We start from the raw sequence: 20,817 nt of genomic DNA, 5'->3' as shown, positions 1-20,817 counted from the left end.
GTGTTTTGTTTGTTTGGTTTTACATTCTAATAGTTTCAAAGTCTGGCTCTTCCGTCTTAACGACAATCCCAAGGGCGAGTTCGTGTCTCATCAGGCAGGAGATTCGGAGCCGGCAGCGGGGTTCCTGTCCCCACCCCCCCCCCACGGGAGGCGTGTGGCTGAGGTCAGCCTGCGCTGCCTGCCTGTGTGAGAGCAGGGAAAAACACGGCGTTTCCTTCTCAGTCCACTGAACGTGAAGAAACACCACGTTCTCCGAGAGCCCAGGCCCTGTCTGTGGGTTTGCATGGGGGCCGCCCACACCGAGCGCCGCATCTGACACAAACTAAGCAGGCACTTGCGGCTGCGCCGGGGCGGGGGGCCGGGGCGGGGGAGCACCTCCCTAGGTATAAACTCCAGCTGACTTCCGCCGCCGTGTGAGAGTTCGTGCTGCCTGTGGCCTCGGCCAGGACAATGACGGAGTCTTTGCAGGCTCTTGCTTCATCCAGGCAGGGGGCAAGGCATGGTTTTCTGCCCCCATCTCAGGTGCACGGGGCGTGGGGGGGCTCCGGACCCTCACCTGCCCACAGGGGAGTCCCACCGGCACGGACCGGTTGTCCGGCCCGCGAGAGCCCGCCTGACTCCCCTGAGCTGTGCGTGTTGCTCACACACACTCAGAGGACGCTGCCCGCCTGTTAGAGGGGCGGGGGGCCCATGAGCCCCCCGCCCCGCCCCCGTGCACGGGGCTCCATCGTCACTGCCACTGCTGTCCACTAGGAACGGGAGCACCGTGAACATCCTCAGCAGGTCGCTCTCCGTCGGGGGTCAGCTCCGCTGCCCACAGGGGACGGCGGTCCGAGCCCCCAGCCCAGCTCGAGCTGTTCTGTTCTCTGACCCAGAGCTGGGCTCCACGCCCCGCCCTGCCCTGACTTCCCCCGGAACAACCACAGTGTGTTTTCCCGGGAGTTGTTCCACTGATAAACTGGAGCAACTCGGAGCTTCACCAAGGTGTGTCAGGCAGGTGTGTCAGGCAGGTGTGTCCATGTGCACGATTTTCGGTGAAGCGTGGGACGCCTCGAAGGCAGAACCGACAGTGTGACATCCGGGGTGCACACTCAGAGGGAGGCGCGGAGACGGCTGCGGAGTGCACGCTCCCTCCCTCCGAGGAGCCCGCCCCTCCCGCCGCCCGGCCCTTGCTGCCCCGACAGACCACACACCTGGAGAAGCCAGAGATCTCCCTGTTACTCGGGGTCTCCTCAACTCTAAAGGCTGGCAACCGAGCAAGCCTTCGGGCCCAAACAGCACGCCTGTGCACGGGGCATGTCCTGCCCCGAGTGTGCCTGCTGCGGGCTGTGAGAGGGCACCGGGCCCTGCCTCCGTCCCCCTGTTGTCCAGCCAGAGTGTCATCACTGTGACTTGCCCCCCCACCCCGCTGGGGACACGGCTCTGCAAAGTATCTCTTCGCAAGCGAACCCGGGAGGTCGCTGCACCTTCCTCTCGGTGAGACAGGGCAATCCCGTGCCCGTCTGCAGCAGGGAGGCCGGAGCTGTCCAGCGCCGGGCCTGGGGAGCTGTCCAGCGCTGGGTGGTGGGCGAGCCGGCAGAGCCCGGGGAGCCCCGATCCATCAGGCTGGTTCCGGGTTTCCAGACTGGTCAGCGGCCAGGTCCAGTGCCGGGGGCCCTGGCGGCCCGAAGCAGGCTGACGCTGTGTGAGAGCAGACCCCGCCCCTGCCGCGGGGTGCGGTTCTGAGCCGGGGACAGACGCCGCCGCCGTGGGAACCCTGCTCCGGAGCACTGTGTGCGGGAGCAGCGGCGGCAGAGAGCGAGAGAGAGACGGCCACGAAGAGCGTGTTCCCTGACACCCGCACCTCCCGGGGCGGGGCGGGCGGGGCTCTCTTCATGCGCCCCGGACCTGTGTGCATCACGGCCACCCGGGGGCGGGGGGCTGGACAGGCCCCTGTACCGGTGCCGGCCGCTGGTCCCTTCTGCAGCCTCCTGGCTCTGCCCTGCTGGTCCTCTTACCCGGCTTCCAAGGTTAGCCCTCCCACGGCGGTCCGTGCTCCAGAGGTCGTGCCCCCCCCTGCGGTGACGAGGCTGAGCCCGCCTGTGACCACGCCGCCTCCCCATCCCCTGCCCATGCCAGGCCCTAGGGGCTCATCTGCCGAGACTGGGGAGGCTGGGCCTCTCTGGGGCAGTGGGTTCTGAGAGGTGGCGAAGCCGTCCCCAGCAGTCTCAGCCCCCTCGGCTTGCAGACCCGCCCTGTGGGGCCAGGCCCAGTGGACTGAGCAGTGCCCGTGGGCTGCCGTGTCACCCGAGGGCCATACTATTCCTGCCCTCCTGGTCCTCGGGAATCCACTGAGCTCTGTTGGGGACGGGTAAGACCCCCCGGGGCCTGAGAAGACCGTGTTCACGAGGTCCACACGGTGAAGTGCCCGCGTGTGCGGGTGCTTCTCCTCCCTCTGCGCCCGTGTGCGGCTCAGTCCTGCAGACGCCCTCGTCTAGGGCGGCCTGGGGCGGCCGGCTGACAACCTGGAGGCCAGCACTATTTCCTCCAGAGCTCCCTCCTGCTCCGCCGAAAGCACCCTCCTTAACCTCTGCAGTCGCAGGGCGAAACTCCCGGCTCCTGTCCCCTATGGGTGCTGCAGAGGGACCCCTCCGTCAGGGCTGCTGCTCCCCGACGGCAGCATTGGCGGGGCTCCCTTGTAGGGGCGCCACACGGCGGGGGAGGGGGGGGAGGGAAGTGGGGTCAGTGGGCTTTGGGCCCCGTGTGGGGCAGCAGGGTCTCGGGGAGGCCGTGCAGAGCCACAGGAGACACCAGGTATCCCGGTGGCGGGCCCCTCCCTGCGTTGCCTGCTGCCTTGTCCCCTCTGCCGGGCACCCCTGGAGTTCCTGCTGGGCCCCGCTTGTCGGGGAGCTGTGGGCACCATGGCTGGGGGAGTGAGAGAGTGCTGTGGCCCTCAGGGCCATGGTTCCAAGTCCTGGCCGGAGCCCTGGTCGTTCGCACCCGAAGGAGCTCTGGCCTCAGGAACCTTCAGAAACAGGTTATAGCCTCCAGAGCCCTGACACTTTGTAACTATAGGAACTTACTTCGGAAACATTTTATGCCATCCAGAGCCCTGAAACATTGTAACTACGGGAGCTTTGGACCCATGGGAACATTCAGGAACATTTGAACACCTCCGAAGACCCGGAAACTTTGTAACCACATTTACAGAGACCCAGGAGCATGAGGCTGTGCGGGACGGTGGCCCCTGGGCACATCTTGGCCGCGAGCGCCTGCCACATGGCCCCGCCCACAGTGGGATGGGCCGCGAGTGTGAGCCACCCTCCAAATGTGGCCCGAGGACAAAAAGCAATTTTATAGTAATTACACGTAGACATGGTGAAAATAATTAGGGTTAAAGCTGAGTTAAATAAGGTGCGCTCATTGAAGTTGAATAAGGAACCTCCCTGCAATCAGTCTCACCTACTTCTGCCTCGGTCGGTGGGGCTCCGGGAGGCTCTGAGGTTGCACTGGCAGGTCACATTGCGTCCCTCTTGGGCACGGAGCTCTGGCGCTCCATGGGGCTCTGTCACCACAGGCCGCCTGTGATGGAGGGGGTGGCGGCACAGACAGGGCCGTTGTCAGCTGTGTCTTCTCCCCGGCTTCTCGCCTGCGGTTTACCAAGTCCTTGTTCTGAAACCCTGTGCGTTGGCTTTGTTGGCATTTGCACGTGGTGTTGCCACCTGAGAGGGGCACCTTTTCTCTCCCAACTCTTTCTTCTCCCATGATGTTGCCGTTGGATAAATTACGTAAAGAAACTCTTCCAGCCGCACCAACCAGGAGGATGACCGAAGGGGTCCTCATTAGCCCAGGCTCCTCCCCACCCCCTTGTCATAGAACATGAAACCGAACCCAACCAAAAAGCACCTATTTTTCCCGGCACCGACTTGACCAGCTGCCCCCGGTGCACGTGAGAGCTGAGGCGATGGGGCCTGCACCCCCAGGGCTCCCGCCCTGTCCCCTGTCCCCTGTCCCCTGGCCCGAGGGGAGCGTGCAGTCCCACTGTCTGGGCAGACTGTGGTTTCAAACTCGCCAGGGTTGCCCTTTGTCCCTCGTACTCGACGCAGCCGTGTCCTGAATGTCACCCTGTTCTCTGCAGAGTCACACTTCGTGTGAGAAAATGCCACTGGCCATGTTTGTTCAACGTGTGCAGCCCGGAATCCAAATGTCTGGGCCGTGTTTGTTCTATGTTTGCTTGGTCTTAAGCCAAAACAAACGGTCACAGGAGCCGCACATAACTGAGGGCCGGGGAGCGATGCCCGAAGAGGGCCTCCGTGCGGGCGCTTCCAGCTGAGAGATGCTGGCGCTTCTTGCCAGCTCCCCGCCCCTCAGGGACGTGACCTCGGCCCCGCTGCTGGTCCTCAGTGCGCTGCCCCGTGGCCCAGGGGCAGCGTGCTTCTCTCTGGCTTTGGGGAGGGAGGGAGGGAGAGGGAGAAAGGGAAGGGAAGGGAAGGAAAGGAAAGGAAAGGAGGAAGGGAACAGAAAGAAAGAAAGGCTATCAGTAACCCTTGGGAGAAGCCGGTGGCGGTAGGTGAGGAAGGAGAAACGAATCCGGCTAAATCGCTCCCTCCTGAGATTTTCTGGCACAGACTGTGCCGGTGGCTGTGCACTTGCCAGATGAACCATTCATGCTGAAGTCCAGGGCCTAGAGCCCATGGCCAGCGTGGCCTCAGGAAGAGCCAGCTGCAGCAGCCAGGTGACCTGTCTGCCCAGGGACGGCAGGCTCTGCGGGCCCGGGACACGCCAGCCCTGGCCCGCCCTCCTCCCCCCCTCCCTCCCTCCCGCCCAGCCTGGGTGCTCTGGCCACTTTGCAAAAAAGAATTGCTCTTCAGTGGAGGACCAAAGGATGATTTAAAATGTTTCCCATGTAAAAGATTGTTTTATCCCTCAAGCTGCTTTGTAAGAACACGATTCTAAAAAAAAAAAAGGATAAAATATTGGCTATAATTCATCCATTTCTCCAAAGCCCGCTGGCCGGTGGGTGCCCAGATTGCTGCCTCACCCCCGTCCACAGGTGTGTGCTGTTCTTGCGTCCTCGGTCATTGTGCGTAACACACAGGTGACCCTTGGACGATGTACAAGAGGGACCAGGGCACCCAGCCCGTGCGGCTGAAAATCTGAGTGTAGCTTCCAACCCTGCAAACACTTAGCTGCCCCTCCGTGTCTCCAGCGTGCGCCCCTCCCCCGAGAATACCAAAATCCAAAGACACTGAAGCTTCTGATACAAGGTGGCGCAGAACGGTTCCTACAGTTGGCCCCACGCCTCTGAGGACGCCCCACTTTCGTCCTCGGTTGGCGGAAGCCAGACACCAGACCCGGGAATAGGACGGGCCGGCTGTGTGTGTGCTTACCGGTCAAAACCAGCACCAAAGCGGACCCGTGCACTCAAACCCGTGTCGTCCAGTGCCAGCTGTGCAGGTGTGGTCTCTTCTTCGCTGGACATCGGTCTGTATTTCCACGGTGACATCACGGGCCCCGTGCCGACCGATGGCCACGCCTTGGGGTGCCGACCGACGCCCGGCGGGTCCGCTCACTCCCTTCCGCCTCCTGCCTGGAGACCGTCCCGCAAGGGCAGGGACCGCACTGTGTTTGTGTGCTCCCTCCCGCGGGGCTCCTTTCTTAGGGTGAACTGTCGAAGCAGACCAGTGGGCCAGCGTTCCTACGACGTGGGAGCCACACTTTTCTTCCTCGAGGGCCGTGCCACCGTGCTCCCCGGTTAAACCCAGGAGCCGCGGGGCGAGCACCCGAGTCGCTGCCTTTTCGTCAGTGTGCTGTGCCTTGTCCCCTCCCCCGTCATGTGTGTGTCCAGGGAGAGCGCCATCCGCGGAGGGTTCAAGGTCATTTTTACTTCCCTTCATGTCACTCCGTTCTCATCGAGCGAGGTGCTTGGGCACCGTCTGACGTGAAGGCAGGTGCTTTAACGTAGAAGGGAAGTAGGACCGCCTTATGCAACGCTGCCCACGTTCCCTGTGCCACGGGCATTGTTGAACATTTGAATTCAGCGTGTGACCCTGTCCCGTTCTGTGAGAGAGGAAAACACAGCCTCAGTGAGATGCACGGAGACAGGGCCCAAGGCAGAAGCCGTGGGACAGGCGGTCCGTGCCTCCGAGGGCCCCCGTTAACTGCTCCACCAGCCCACGCGTCTCCAGCCAGCCCCTTTGTCCGGCTTGTCAGGGGACATTAGCGGAGAGAAATCTGGACGCCCCCTCCTGGCTCCCCGAAGGGCCCCACAACCAGGAAAGAAAGGCGCATTTGTCAGAAGATAGGCCTTGCTGCGTGGGGGCTGTGCAGGGTGCCTTTCCTGCACCCCGACCGGGGGCCGGGGGGCCGTGCCAGACGCTGTCCTCGGTTCTAACGAGCAGCGGGGAAGACCGTCACCTTCTCCCCCTGATGTTGACGCTTGCCCAGTACGAGTCTCCGTTCTCCGTGTGGCCGGAGCCTAGAGACATGTGTCCCTGCAAAGACCGTCTCCCGCCCGCTCTCCTAGCGGTTGTCCCGTGGGTGCTGCTGTCCGGGTGATGCAGGAGGCGAGGCCAGCCCTCTGGTGCAGGCGCAGGCGGGAGGATGTCCTCCCAGACGCCCGGGGTCGGGTCCAGGCTGTGCCCTGGACGCCAGACCTGGCCGGTCCTCCCCTCGACCTAGGAGCCCTGTGACCTCAGGGAGGGGGGCTGTTAGTCCCTCAGCTCCGTCTCCCGTGGGCACAGAGGCAGCAACGGGACCCTCTGCCTTGTGAACCGCTGGCGAGAGTGACAGTGAGAGAATCGGTGCGGAGGGGCACCAGGACACGCGATGGCGGGTGCCACCTCCCGCTGGGTCTGGGAGGAGGCCCCTGGCGGGGCACGAGTGGGCACGGTTACTACTGTCATAGCCACCGCCGCCACCACGACTCTTTGTTGTCATCACTGTCCTTACGATTGTTTCTCTACTTCCTGTTCCGGAACGCAGGAAGCGTGGCTTTGTGGGTGGCACACTCTGGCCCTCCCAGCCCTTGTCCCCTCTGTCCCCTGTCCAGGGTGCACATTAGGCCAAAGTAACAACGTGGAAAGGAACGTATCGGGCCACATGTCACCCTGCCGGGGCGAGCGCCCCTAGAGGCCATGAGCCTGGCCGCGCCTCTGGCCAGAGCCTGCAGCCCCCACCCCCGGAGGCTGCGGGACCTGAGGGCGCCTCCTCGTGGGCTTAGGGGCGCGCCGGCTGTGCAGGGCCAGCGCGGACGTGTGCCTGGCCACCATGGGCCCTTGCACACTTGGCCCCCTGAGGGCCTCTCTCCTTATGACCGTCGAGGTGGGGCCAGGTGCTGTGTTGACAGGTGCTGGGCATGTCAGCCTGTCCGTGCTGCGGCGGGCGGTGCACATGCAGCGTGGTGGACTCGGGAGTGCGGGGGAAGAGAGCCGGGACGGGGTGGGAGCTGCTCACTCTGTGGGGCCGTGCACACGCACACACACACTCCATGCATGCACACTTCATGCATGCACACACCTCCCACACACACACCACACCCTTCACACACCACACACCTCACATGCGCATGCACACTCATGCCACACACACCGCACACGTGCACCACGCGCTGTCTGTGTCTCGGCAGCCCCGCGGACCCGGCGGGCCAGGGAGCACGGAGCAGCACGCCTGTGAACAGGAGCTGCCCCTCACTTCCCCTCTGCTCCCCTCTAGCACCGAGAACGCTGCTGCAGCCTCTGATGATGACAGAGACCTGCTCGTCGCCGCCAGGCGGCTGGAGCCGGCCCAGGCGGACCTGGACGAGGACCCAGAAGGTAAGGGGCGCCCCCACGCAGGTTTTCCTGGGCATGTTCCGTGTGCAGCGACACCCCAGGGGGCGGCCCGCCTGTGGGAGCAGGGGCCGCCCAGCTGGAAGGCGGCTGGGGCGGGCGGGGGGGAGGGTGGGAGGGCGGCGTCGGCGGGCGTCCGTGACTCCTCGTGTTTCTGCTGCTCCGCAGACGGGGAGGAGAACTACGAGACGGACACCAGCTCTCTCGCCGGCTCCGTGGACGGCACGTCCGGGCGTGGCACGCAGGACGCCGTGGGCCCCGACGCCGACCCCGACGCCATCCCGGTGACCTTCATCGGGGAGGTGGACGACCCTGTGGAGTCGGGGCTGTTTTCCAACAGGAACAACAACGCTGGGTCTTTCGACCGGGGGCGTGCAGCCGGCGGGCCGGCCCACCTGCCGCCGGCCCCAGCGGGGCCCCAGGAGCAGCGTGGGCAGCAGGGGGCGGGCGGGTCCGGTGCGGCTGCTCCTCCCCGAGACGCCGGGAGGGACGCCCGAGCGGCCTGGGCCGACACCTGCAGAGACTCACATCCCGTCAAAGCGGAGCCCAGGGTGACTTCCCAGCTCCGCCAGCGCGCCCCCAGTGCGCAGGAGACCATTGGGGAGCCCGGCTCTGCTCTCCGTGGGGGGGGACGGACCACCGAGGCCCTGAGCGCTCCTCCACGGAAGGAGAAGCACAGTGACGAGGAGAAGGACATCTCGGTGCCTCCGTCGTGGTGTCAGCGAGGCCAGAACCCAGGGGGCAGTTTTGGATTTAAATACGGCCTCACAACGTATAAAATCGTCCCCCCGAAGTCCGAGAGGAGGTGCTATGACAGGGGCGTGTCGCTCTCCACGGGCGCCATCAAGATCGACGAGCTAGGGAACCTGGTGACCCCCCACGTGAACGGGGGCAGGACCATGGCACTGCCCTCGCCTGCTCTCGAGAAAGGCGCCCAGCCCCTGGGGGGCGTCCGAACACTCCTCCGGCGGGCCGGCTCCCTGGAGAGGCGCTCTGGCCGGCCCCTGGGGAGCCCGGCCCGGGGACCCCCTACCCCCACGGCCCCAGCGAAGGCTCCACATCAGGACGGCGGGGGTGGGGCAGAGCCCAGTCCCCCGGACCCCACGGCACCGTCGCCCCAGCAGCCCCCTGCCCACCAGGGTGACAGCAGGCCGCTGCCCGAGGGGCCCAGCCGACCGCCCTCGACAGCCACGTGTCCCGTGAAGGTGCCAGCAGCTCACACCACCCAAGTCCCCTTCCTCAAGCCTCAGAGAAGGACGTCCAGTCAATACGTGGCCTCGGCCATCGCCAAGCGGATGGGGACCCCACGGGCCCATGCTGACACAGTGAGGAGGCGTGACGACACGGAGAAGACCTGGGCAGACGGGGGGCTGGAGCTGAGAGGGTGGCCTCGTGCCACAGGAGCGGACACCCCCCGCAGCCCATGCCCAGAGCCGCAGGGACGCGAAGGGGAGGCCAGGTCGCCCTGCGGCCACCTGCCCTACACCAACGGGGAGGTGTCGGCAGGGGGGCAGGTCGGCAGCCCCCCCAGGAAGCCATCTCCTCCGCCGGACTGTGCTGCCGGAACCGGAGGAGGCGCCCGTGTCCCTCTCGTCACGGCGGCCCAGAGGGACCGGGATTCTGTGGGACCGAGCTATGGTCCTGGCGGAACGGAGGGCGCGGGCATCCCCAGGACCGGCTTGGCGCCGGACCCCAGACGCACCCCAGACGGCCCCGAGCGCCCACTCTCTGGCCCAGGAGGCGCTCAGGCTCCCGGCGGGCCCCTGGTGAACGGCTCCGGGTGGGTGCCCAGCCACGGCGAGCCTCCTCGCGCTCCCGGGACAGCTGGCCCGGACCGCCACGCCGCCCTCCAGCGGGGGGAGAGGCCCGATGTGCCGTGCACGGACATCGAGGACCCCGACAGCACGCCGCCCCCCACCGTCTTTGGGCCGAAGAAGAAGTTCAGGCCCGTGGTGCAGAGGCCAGCCCCCAAGGACACGTCCCTGCACAGCGCCCTCATGGAGGCCATCCACGCGGCGGGGGGCAAGGACAGGCTGCGCAAGGTGCGTGCGCAGGGCGGGCGGGGTCCCCCTTCCACACCTGTCCGCTCGGGGCGGGGAGGGGCACTGGGGGCAGGTGGGGAGGGGGGCGCAAACGAGGGGCGCGCGGGTGTAAGTGGGGCCAGGCCCCTCTCTCACGGCACATGGAGGGGCCGAGCAGAACCGGTGGAGACAGGCAGCGGGTGGTGTGGGCTGTGCACCAGCCCTTGGGGCTCCCCCACCCTGGGGAGCAGGGCACCCCAAACAGTCCGGGGAGCAGGAGGCGGGCAGTGGGGAGAGTTCATGGTCAGCCTGGGGCCCCTCCTGCCCGGCATTCTTCAGCAGCAAGAGGCATTGAACCTGTTACAAGTGTAACCGCATTTCATTTTCACACCAAGTAAAACAGTCCCTCCGAAATCAGAGGGGTGGCGTGATGTCAGGGGGTCGCTCTCCACGGGCACCTGGGAGGTTGACGAGCTGGGGAAGCTGGGGAACCATTTCCTCTGATTTCTTTGTTGCTGTTTGTTCGTTTGTTTGTTTGTTTATAGAGAGAGAGGGGGAGGAGAAAGAGAGGGAGAGAAACAACAATCTGTGGCTGCCTCTTGTGCGCCCCCTACTGGGGACCTGGCCCACAACCCAGGCATGTGCCCCGACTGGGAATCGAACTGGCGACCCTTTGGTTCGCAGGCTGGCACCCAATCCACTGAGCCACACCAGCCAGGGCTCCTCCAGTTTCTCGATGAGGAAACTGAGTCACGGCGAGGCCCAGTAACCTGGCGCAAGGCCACCCTGCCAGCTGGTGGGGACCCAGGTCTGCAAGACCCGACAGCACATTATCAGCTCCGCAAAGCCAGGGCCAGGCACAGGGGGACCTGACATCACGGGCCAGACTCCGATGTCACCGCAAATGCACGGCGGCTGTTACTTAGCACAAGGTCAACACCGCCTCTCAGTATGACAGGCGCCCGGCAGAGGCCCGGCGTTCCCGCAGGCTGGGCCGGCACGGTGGGTCCGTGGGTCGAGAGTGCGACACCGACACCGTGGTTTTCCTTCCTGCCGCCTCTCGGCGTGCACGACCCCACCGTCTGAGTGACGAGACGTGTGTTGACGCTTCCTGTTCTAGACGGCGGAGCCCAGCGCAGAGGGAGGGCCCAGAAAGCCGTCCCACGTGGAGGCAGAGAGCGAGCACTCGGCCCTGCTGGCCGCCATCCGGGGCCACCGCGGCGCCTGCAGCCTGCGCAAGGTGAGGCGAGGGGGCGGCCGGCCGAGCGTGCCGGGCGGCGCGGGGTCTCCCCGGCCGATGGGGAGCCGTCACCTGGTGCCCACCCCCCCCCCGCCACTGCCGCCCAGACCGGTGTGGAGGGGTGGTCACTGCACCGGGGTGAGAGCACCCAGGAAGGCTCCCTCCCTTCCCCCCCTGCCCACCTGCCCACCCAAGCATCTTCCAAGACCCCGGAGGGGGTCCCAGTGCGGCTTCGGGGCACAGAGCGGCCGGGGCCCCGGGAAGAGCGTGGTGGACACACTGCGCACTGAGGAGCGGTGTGGGTCCTCCCAGACCCCTGGCCAGGTTGGGGGGTGTGGCCTCGGGCCTGTCACATGCCCAGGCCGCAGGGAATCCGAAGGCCCCAGTGGGGCGGGGCAGGACTGCCACCCTGCGGCTTGCTCTCGGTCACCGGCCACGGGGGGAGCCCAGGGGCAGGGAGCAGATGTGCCTCTGGCCCGGCTCGGGGCAGGGCCGTGTGCTGCCCTCGGAGGGGACCCTCGGGGTGCTATCGCTCAACCGTGTCTTTGCCAGGTGGCGTCCTGTGCCTCTGAGGAGCTCCGGAGCTTCCGTGAGGCCGCAAGCTCTGCGAGTGGGTCGGAAGCCTCGAGGCTGGAGGACCTGGCCAGCCGGCCCCCCGCTGCACTGCCGCCCCCACCTCCTCCAGCCACCCCAGCTCCCCCAGCATCCAGGACGGCAACCAGGTCCAGCTCCAGTCCCCTCAGCAGCCCCGGGGACGCCAGGCAGGCCTTGATGGACGCCATCCGCTCCGGCACAGGGGCGGCCAGGCTGAGAAAGGTGAGGGGTGCTGTGGGCATCACTACGGAGCAAGAGGGACACGGAGAAATGTTACCACCTGCCTGCGGGCAGAGCCTCGGGCCCCGCACAGCAGTGGGGTGAGGGCGGGAGGGGTGGCGGCACCGCGTCCACACCACGCTGGCCGGAGGGCGCCGTGCGCACCTTCCCCGGGATGGGCAGTCAGCCTGACCAGCCCCGGGTGGGGGGGCGCAAGGGACGGCGTGTCCTGCCCCCAACCCCTGCGCATGTCCGCCACCCCTGCCCCCGCAGGCCCAGGGACGCGCCGGACGGCAATCTAAGGTGTGTCCTGTGCAGCACGTCTCACACTCGCCGTCCTCGGCCCAAGGGGGGCCGCCCGTGACTTCTCTCGTTTCTCCTTCCCCTGTGTAGTGTGCGGAACGGCTGGTTTCACGCCCGTGGGCCGGGCACACACACCGCACGGCCTTGTGCTGCGCTGCCCGCCCGCCTGGTCCCAGGGAGAGAGTGGAGAGTGTCCCCGGCCAAGTGGTCCCCAGATCAAAGGGCCCCGGGCCCAGGGCCGCTGGGACCTGCCCCAGCTCAGAACGAGTCGGTGACTGCGGGGAGCCTCCCTCCCCGCCCGCTCCCCGGGGCTGGGCACTCGGGCTGACACACCAGGGTGGTGGCTGGCGGCCGGCAGCCGGCCGGTGTGGTTTTCTGAGCCCCCAGGCCCGGACCCTAGGCCGATGCTGCCGCACGGCCCCTGCAGGGGAGGCCCCTGCGATGTCGTCCTCGTTTCCCGGGAGAATCAGTGGGCTCAGAGGACCGGGGACCCAGGCGGGGCTCAGCTCGGGCACAGGGAGCACCTGCAGGCAGGCAGTCCCTCTGCTGCGTGCCTGTCGGGGCGGGCGGCCCGCAGGGCGGGGGCCACTGTCACGCAGGCCTGCCGGCCCTGCCCGAAAGGTTGCTGCTCCCCACTCGGAGCCGGTGGCCTCAGGGGACAGGGAGGGACCCCCGTCCCTGCGGGCAGACCTCGCTGGAGCCGGAGCTGCCCCCGAGTTCCCGGCGGGGGCACAGCCTGAACACCCACCGTCCCGCCCGGCTCTGGGGTCCCTGGAGCTTGTCTGTTGTGACAGTGAGGCGTCCACGGCTGTGCGTGGCCCTTGGTGGGGCCTGAGACATCACACAGCAGGGACGCGAGCCCCCGTCCCTGGGAGCTCAGCACCCCCCCCCCAGGTCAGGGCACTGGGGGTGGGAAGTGTCCTTGATGGATGGCGTGGACGGGGTGGGGGTGGCAGACCCCACATGCTCCCTGCGTGGGGGCAGGGCACAGTTGGAGATTACCGACAGTTTCTAGGTTTTTGCATGTTTTATTTTTAAGTTTCTATTGGTGAACTTAGGCAGTTCTATTCCGTAGAAGGGGGGACGTGAGGAAATGAGGGTGCCTGGAGAAATGAGGGCCCCAGAGCCTGGGGCGTGTGCTCTGGGAGGGAGACGGGTCTGCGTGGTCAGTCCCGAGAGCTCCCCTCGGCCGGACACGCGCCGGGCCCCACAGAGAGCACCGCCCCTGCCAGAGTGCTGCTCGAGGGGTCAGAGCCACGCAGGGGTGGCCACCTGACCGTCCGCGGATCCCCGGGGACCTTGTCCACTGTCTTTGACACCGTTTCTCAAAGGGAAACCCATGGGACATCAGCAGCCACAATCAGGTTTGGGGGGCTTGAGCCTGCACCCCTGCAAGTGTTGAGTATTGACTGAATGACTCCCACTCCGGTTTGCCGCCGGCGCTCTGAGTAGCCTTTGAATAACAGCAAACTCGGTTGCCACTCACCCATGTCACCACTGCGCTGAGTGACTTTGGAGCTTTTCAAAGGAGTCGTTTCTCTCTCCACCTTGCAGGTGTCCCCGGGACCCCGGGGCTGGGGGGGGCCGTGGGCGTGCCAGCAAGGGGCTGGGCACTGCGACCAGCCGCCTCGGGCTGCCCTCTTGGAGCACATGCCCTGCACCTTCCAGAAAGCGGGGAATCAGCTGGGATTGTTGGTTGGAACGGAGAACATTGTTGGTGCTTCAGGAAAGGAAGCGGGAGTGGGGGGGAACGCAAGGACAGTGGCCAGAGAGGGACCGGCTGGGCACCCGGTGATGGTCCAGGCGCGGATGGGCGGGTCTGGACCCCGGGCGGGTGGGAGGACACCTGGGTGAGAGGGGCGGAGGCCAGGCCAACCTCCCCCACCACCTCAGCTCGGGGCTGGCGTCCAGGAGCCCACGTCCTCACTGCTCCTTGGAAACAGTCGGAGCGTGTGACCTGCCCCACCCCCCCCGTCCTGGACACAGAGGCCTGGCAAGTGATCATGAACTCAGCCTGTCTGAGGCCCTGACGCCCGAACGCTGTTCAAGGTGTCCCGGGGCCGAGAGCCAGACCTGGGCGACCAGCGTGAATGTGACCTGGGACACCAGGTCCTTTTGCCCTTGATCACGGCTGCTCCCTAAGGGGCCCGACTCCCATGGCACCTCTGGGCGTCCGTGTGTCTCTCTGGATGCCGCCACAGCCGGGCCCTGGGAGCGGCTGAGAGGGTGGCTTCTGTGATCTCTCCTCGGGCCCAGGAGGGGGATGGGGACCAGGGACGAGAGCCGTCGGTGTTTGGCCCTGGCCGGGCAGCTTAGTGCGCGGAGCGGCATCCCGTACACCAGCAGATGGCAGGTTCGATCCCCGGTCAGAGCACGACCCTGGGTCGTGGGTTTGGTCCCTGGTCGTGGTGCCTGCAGAAGGCAACGGACTGATGTTTCTGTCTCATATCAATGTCTCTCTCTTTCCCTCCCCCTTTCCTCTCTCTAAAGTCAGAGACAGCACCTCGTCAGGTGGGGGTGAAAAAAACACTCAGCGTGTCGGGCGAGGGATGCAGCCGTCACCAGTCTGTGAGCCCACGGCACCCAGGTGCCTGCACCCGCAGCTCCCACAGACCCTGAGTAACCGGGGCTGCCTCTCCCCTACAGGTGCCCTTGCTCGTGTGACCGGCCGGGAGGACGACGGGACCGTGACAGGACCGCCCCTGCCGGACGCACACCGCCCCGGCTCCGGGATGCCACGCAGCTGGAGCACCAGGACGTGGCGCGCTCCCTGCCCGCGGCCAGACCCCACCGCTGGTTTCCGGTCCCGCCCACGGTTCAGGGGGAGGCGCACGCGCTCGCTGCCCCGGCTGCGCGGCTCATGTGCCAAGGAAACGTGTTATTCTGCCTCTGTTTAAAGTTGCCAATAAACGGTCCTCGTTGGCAGGCTGCTGGGAGTGCGGAGACTGGGGCCCGACAGACAGGACACTGGTGACCTTGCAGGGCCTCGGGCAAATGACCAGGCCTCAGGCCTGCTGGGGGCCGCTGAGGCTCTGTCCATGCGCCGCCGGGGGGCCAGCCCCACCCAGGTCTTCGCACTCGCACTCTGGGGGGGAAGACGGAAGCCTGACGCCTTGTTCCTGCAGGGCCTCGGCCGGGAGCCTGGGGGTTTGGGGGGGGAGTGGTGGCGGCAGACCCGCTGAGGCCCCAAGAGCCAGCGGTGACCGCCCGGAACGACACTCACACGGCGCATAGAGATGGGGGGGGGGGGGGGGGGGGCACTCTGAGGCCCGCCGAGACAGCACAGCGGAGACCCGCAGGGCCCTGCAGGGGGCGGTCGGCGCCCCTCCTGACAGCCGTCCCCAGGGTCGGGGGGTGGGGGGCTGTGAAGCGGCATGACCCTCCCCCTGGGGGGGCTGAGCGCGGAGCCCTGGGGGCCTCACCCATCCCCCACGGGGCCAGGGCCGGGGATGCTGGGTGTCGCCGCGGCAGGCCCAAGATGGGCCGAGGTCTCGTGATTTGAGACAAGGAAAAGGTATCGACACGTCTGCCCAGGAGGCCAGGGCCCCCCCCCCCCTCTGGTACCGCGTGGCGGTCTCCTGGTCGGGCGGCCCTCAGTCACCGGTACTTATGAGGACGTGAGACCGCGGCGGGTTTTCACAGTGCCCGCCCCCCCCCCCCCACCCCAAACAGAGCTCCGGAGACCTGGAAGGCAGCTGTCTCGGGAGGAGCCCCCGGCCCAGCGAGGCCACCGGTGGGGTCGGATGCCGGGGACCTCCCGGGACCATCTCGGCAGCCCCGGCGCTGGGCTCTGCGGTGCCTGACGGACGTCACCCACCCTCCCCGGGTGGGCGGCGGGAGCCCTGGCCAACGGCGCCCAGACCACGCCGTCTCCACACGCGTGTCTTTTCGTGCCACAAATAAAACACTCTGGAACGGTAGCCACGGTGCGTGTGTCATGGCTTCGGTGTGTCTGCGTGCACTGTCCCCAAAGTAGCGGGACTGCACTGGCTCCCTCTGTGAATGCGGGTGGCGCTGGGGGCCAAGCTGGGCGTGCCCTCACTGCCCCACCCCCGGCAGACGACACGGCCTAGAAGGAGGTGTTCCCGCATCAGGAGGTAGCGGCACGGAGCATGCTCCGTGCTGTCTCGGACAGACAGGGAGTGCCCGTTCCTTGCTCCCGGGACACGACCCGTAGAAAGGTGTCCCCCGCACGGCGCCGGGGGCAGGGGGTCGGGGCTCTGCTCCTGGAACTCCAGAGCCCGGGGTCCCACCTGAGGACACAGCTGCAGCCCTGCCCTCGGACCGGGTGTCCCAGCAGCATCCAGCAGGGACCACCGTGTCCCCGGGTGGGTGAGCCCGCCCACCCTGCTTCTCCGGGCAGCCTGGGGAGCCACCAGGGCCCCTCGGAGGGTGGGGGGGCAGGGAGCAGGACTCAGAGAGCCGAGCGTACAGGCGCGCTCTCCTGGTGCGCAGCCCCGTCGGGACGCGTCCTGGGCCGTGACAAGCCCGGGGGGCTCGCACAGAGCTCGCTAGGGGGCATGGCAGGAACCTGATTCGGGGGACGACCTCCAGGGGCTGCTCCTGGGCCCCACGGGTCCCGGTGAGCGGGGAGACTTCCTGAGCTGGAGGCTTCTGGCTCTGCCGCCCTGGGCCTGGTGGCCTTGAGCAACGTGTGGCCTGAGCCCTCCCTGCTTATGACTCCACGCCTGCCCGGGAGGGGGACGCGGCTCTTGGTCGAACGGTGTCACCTGCTCCCGGCTCCCACGTCCCCGGTTCCCGTGTGCTGGGCAGGCTCAGAGCTGACTCTCGGTGCCGGCCGGGCCCCCAACACCCTGGCGTCGCCAGCGACCCCCCAGAATGGCCTCGGGGTTCCTGTGGGCGCCAGCCTGAGAGGGGTGACGTTTCCGGCGTGATCTGTCCCATCGGAACGGCCGTTCCAGCTCCGGGCACCCGCTCGCTGCGAACGGTGGGACCCCACAGCTGCCCTCCGACGTGGCTCAGGTGTCGGCGCACAGGACAGGCCCCGGCGGGGGGCTGCGGCGGGAGGGGGGGTAGGAACGGCACTCTGGGGTCAGAGAGCCCACCGCGCCTGGCCTTGTCGTCGTGAGTCCCCCCCAGGACACCTGATGGGGACAGTGACAGTGCCCCGGAGTCTCCTCATCTGCAACCCGGGCAGAAGCCCAGCAAGGACATTACAAGGTCGTGAGCGCAAAAGGGCAAGGGAACTGTGTCCAATCCATCGCCTTCAGCCTCCCGAAGCAGCAGGGAGGGTGGGAAAGAGACAGAGAAAGTTCTGGAAAGGCAAATGAAAGGTCCCTTCTAATGCCTCACGAGGCAAGGGAAGCCAATGCTCATCAAAGCTCATGTCACAACCACGCTGTGGGGAGGGGGCGGTGACCAGCCCCCAGCGAACATCTGAGTTCTGTGTCCACGGGTAACCCCTCCGATGACACGGGGCCCCCCCTGTGCCAAGGGCAGGCCTGAGCTTCCTTTTCCACCCACATTTTTGGGGGGCACGCCTCCACACCTTTCACACCCCAAAGGTTAGCGTGGCCTTGTGCGTCACCTCCCTGAATAACGCGTGTGGCTGAGGAAGTACTCCAAGGTGCTCCCGGTGCACCCCACAGTTAACATGCCTGTCCACGAAACATGGGGGTCTCACAATTTAATCATCGTGATGTAACCAACTCCTCCATTCCCAGCTCGTCAGGGGCTGGGATGAGCCACCTCCAAGGGGGAAAAAGTTCAAGAAATTGGACAACATTGATGAATCCCTGATTTGTTGCAAAGGGCCGTGGCTCAGCAGCAATGCGGGATTTCCGGGCACCCAGGGGGGACAGGCCGGAAGCGGCCGGCAGCAAGCGTCAGGCACCCACGGTGTCCAGCGAGTGCACGGCCTCGTGACAGATCCATCGGCTTTGGGACCCGCAGGGGATTTGGGGAGTGAAGAGAGAACAGGTCTTGAGCAAAATCAGGCGTGAGTGGGCCTCCGCGGGGCTGTCTCTGTCCTCTCCTTAAATCCCACCACCTCGGAGGCCTCGGACGGAGCCGGGCCCTGGGTGGCGCGCTGCCAGATCAGGGGGGGGCATGGCCCGTCCCGAGCTCAGGAGGGGCTCAGCCCCATGGGGGTAGGGCACTACCGCACGCAGAGTGCTGTGGGACCCGGAATAGAGGCCCCAACCCCCCGCCCAGGGTGTCGGGAAACTTTCCCGGGAGAGGCGACCCCTGCGTTGGTAGCCCAGGAATGAGGCGGCAGCCGGGGGTTCTGGGCAGAGTGGAAAGTGCCGGAAAGCAGGCCCCAGAGGCGGGCAATGGAATGCAAGGCGTCGGGGTGGGGGTTAGAGTCTCTCAGGAGAAAGTAAGGAGGTCCGTCCAGGGACATGGCGCTGACGGCAGTGTGGTGGGCGCACGAGTGGGGGACCGATGCCCACATCAGCGTGGGAGCCCCGGCCACCAGAGCGAGGGGCGGGGCCAGGGCCAGCTGTTGCCTACGGGAAGCGAAGGGGGCTTTCCCGACACCCCCAGCTGCAGCTCAGGCAGGGAGTCCCGGAAAGAGCCGGAAGCTGAAAGCAGGCACCAGGCCACCGAGGGAGCAAGGCAGGACCCACAGGCGAGGTCAGGCCGAGGACCCCCGAGATGCCCCGTCATCCTGGTGAAGGGAGCACAACGGACGTGAGGACAGGGTGGTCCGAGCCTCCCCCTGTGGCCGGTGTTGCCCCGCAACCACGGTGAGCACGAGCTTCTGCGTTTCCCGAGTCCGAGACGCTGGAGCCCAGGCACCGGGCCCTGCAGCTGTCTGCGGCCCCTGTGCAGGCCGCCTGTCACCTGTGACAGAAACCCAGGGGAGCAGTGAGCACAAGAAGGGGGGCAGGTGTCTGGCACCCCAAAATGCACCTCCTTGGGGTATTGACTATCTTGAGTCGGTTATTTTTAAGAAGCAGAAACCTCCGGAAAAAGCTTCTGTGGTCTTCCTCTCCGGGGAAGGTCCCTGTCCCCGTGGAGTGGGGCATGGCACACCGTCCGGCAGAGCCCCCTTCCCTCCCGCTGCACCTCCCCCACCAGGTGAGACGCCCACCCGGGCTCAGCCCGGCGGCCATATCCCACCGCACCCCACCCCGACCGGCCCTGCTGGACACCTCGGAGCAGCGGGGAGGCCTCCTGCCCTCCTGTTTAGAGCGAACGCTGGGGGCCAGGGAGGCCGGATCTGGCTCCCCCTGGCCCAGGTCCCGTGGGTTGGCTGGACAAAGCCCCTCGTACCCCGACTCACGGGCCTTCTCTAGAGGCCTCGCAGGCAGGCAGGCAGCAGGGGCTGACTCCCAAGCCCCTACGTCCCCAGAGCTGGCGGCCTGGACACACCTGGGGCTCCCGTCCCTCCCCTGTGCAGCTGTCCCCACCTCGGGCCCTTGTTCACCAATTTCCTCCATGAAAAGTGCAAGGAATTCCATCTATCATCCAAATAAAATCCACGGGGAATGGCTCTACAAAGAGATGACTCAAATATTCTCCTTTGACCCCGGTATACGACGCCCCCCCCCCAAATGGGAGGGGAGAATGTCCGCCGTCACCACGGGAGCTGCTGCCTGTGTTTCGGGAACAGGAAACGCTGAGGAGGGGGGTTGCCCGGCAGCCCGGGTTTCACAGCCGGGCGCCGTCCCACTGTGGGTGCGGGGGCCAGGCAAGCCCACCCCTGGGTGCACCCACCTCCGCCACCCTCGAGCCCCAGGACGAGCCTGGAGGCCACCAAACCTGGTGTCCCGGGCTGCAGGGGTCCCCTCTCCCACCGTCTGGCCATTGGCACTAACGCCGTGGCACGCGGCGACTCAGGGACCCTCGCAGCCCCCGTGCCGACTGCCGCCTCCCACCCCCGGGACAGGGGTCAGGGCTGGAGCGGGACCCGGGGTTTGTTCGTGACTTTTACAGAGCCATCTGCCCTGCGCCCCCTCTGGCCCCCGCCCTTGGAGAAGCCGGGCTCTCCCGTGTGTCTGTGTGGTGGCCTCTGCATCCCCGGGGCGTCATGGAAACGTGTCCGGCGGCCACTCCGCTGTCCCCACGTCACTCAGGACCTCGGAGAGCGGGACGGAGGAGCAGGGAGCGCTCCCCCCACGACAGACCACCTGTGCGGTGACAGTGGCCCGTGGCTGCCCTCCCCTGGGCCAGGCGATGCTGCCCCCTGCGCATCTGCCCGCCCGCGCTCCTGGCCGCCGTTCCCCCCGCGTGCCCTGTCTCCTGCCTCCGATGATGCGGGGTTCACTGGGGCGCCTTGGACCAACTCCTCCGAAGACTCGCCCAAGTGTCTGTCTGCTCTGGACGGCGTGGGTTCGTGTTCTGTGGACACAGCACCTGACAAAGCTGTCGCAGTCCGGCCGTCCAGACAGCCTCAGGCCGTGTGTGGAGGCCGTAGCCCCGCCAGCGCTGCCCTGCCCGCTGCCAGCTGGCCAGCCAACAAGGGGTGTGCGAAGGCAGGTCCCCTCGGGGGTCCATCACGCCAGGGATCGGACCCCACACCGTCTCTGTGCCTTCCCGCTCTGGCTGGGACCATGCTGTGCTCTCCGGAGCCCAGACTCTCCCAGGCCCTCGGCGACGGAGCCCCTGAGGCTCTCGGCACCTCGAGCTCCATGGGAGCCCTCCGCACCCCTGTCCCTGGCACCAA

At 66.5% G+C, this 20,817-nt stretch overlaps 1 protein-coding gene across 2 annotated transcripts in view; it reads left to right on the top strand.

The window, feature by feature from the left end:
• COBL (cordon-bleu WH2 repeat protein) overlaps nt 1-15,255 on the top strand; it is a 113,551-nt gene extending 98,296 nt beyond the window's left edge. For both annotated transcript variants that reach the window (XM_036010385.1, XM_036010384.1), the window contains 5 exons: nt 7,693-7,793; nt 7,977-9,850; nt 10,950-11,069; nt 11,622-11,885; nt 14,832-15,255. In XM_036010385.1, coding sequence (XP_035866278.1) covers nt 7,693-7,793; nt 7,977-9,850; nt 10,950-11,069; nt 11,622-11,885; nt 14,832-14,849 — 2,377 coding nt within the window. In that variant the 3' untranslated portion in view covers nt 14,850-15,255. The remainder of the gene's footprint in view (nt 1-7,692; nt 7,794-7,976; nt 9,851-10,949; nt 11,070-11,621; nt 11,886-14,831) is intronic.
• The last annotated feature ends 5,562 nt before the right edge of the window (nt 15,256-20,817 follow it).

The sequence above is a fragment of the Phyllostomus discolor genome, chromosome 10 (genome assembly GCF_004126475.2).
Source record: "Phyllostomus discolor isolate MPI-MPIP mPhyDis1 chromosome 10, mPhyDis1.pri.v3, whole genome shotgun sequence".
Lineage (NCBI taxonomy): Eukaryota > Metazoa > Chordata > Mammalia > Chiroptera > Phyllostomidae > Phyllostomus > Phyllostomus discolor.
Note: the sequence above shows the minus strand (reverse complement) of the source record. Positions and strands in the feature narration are given on the sequence as shown.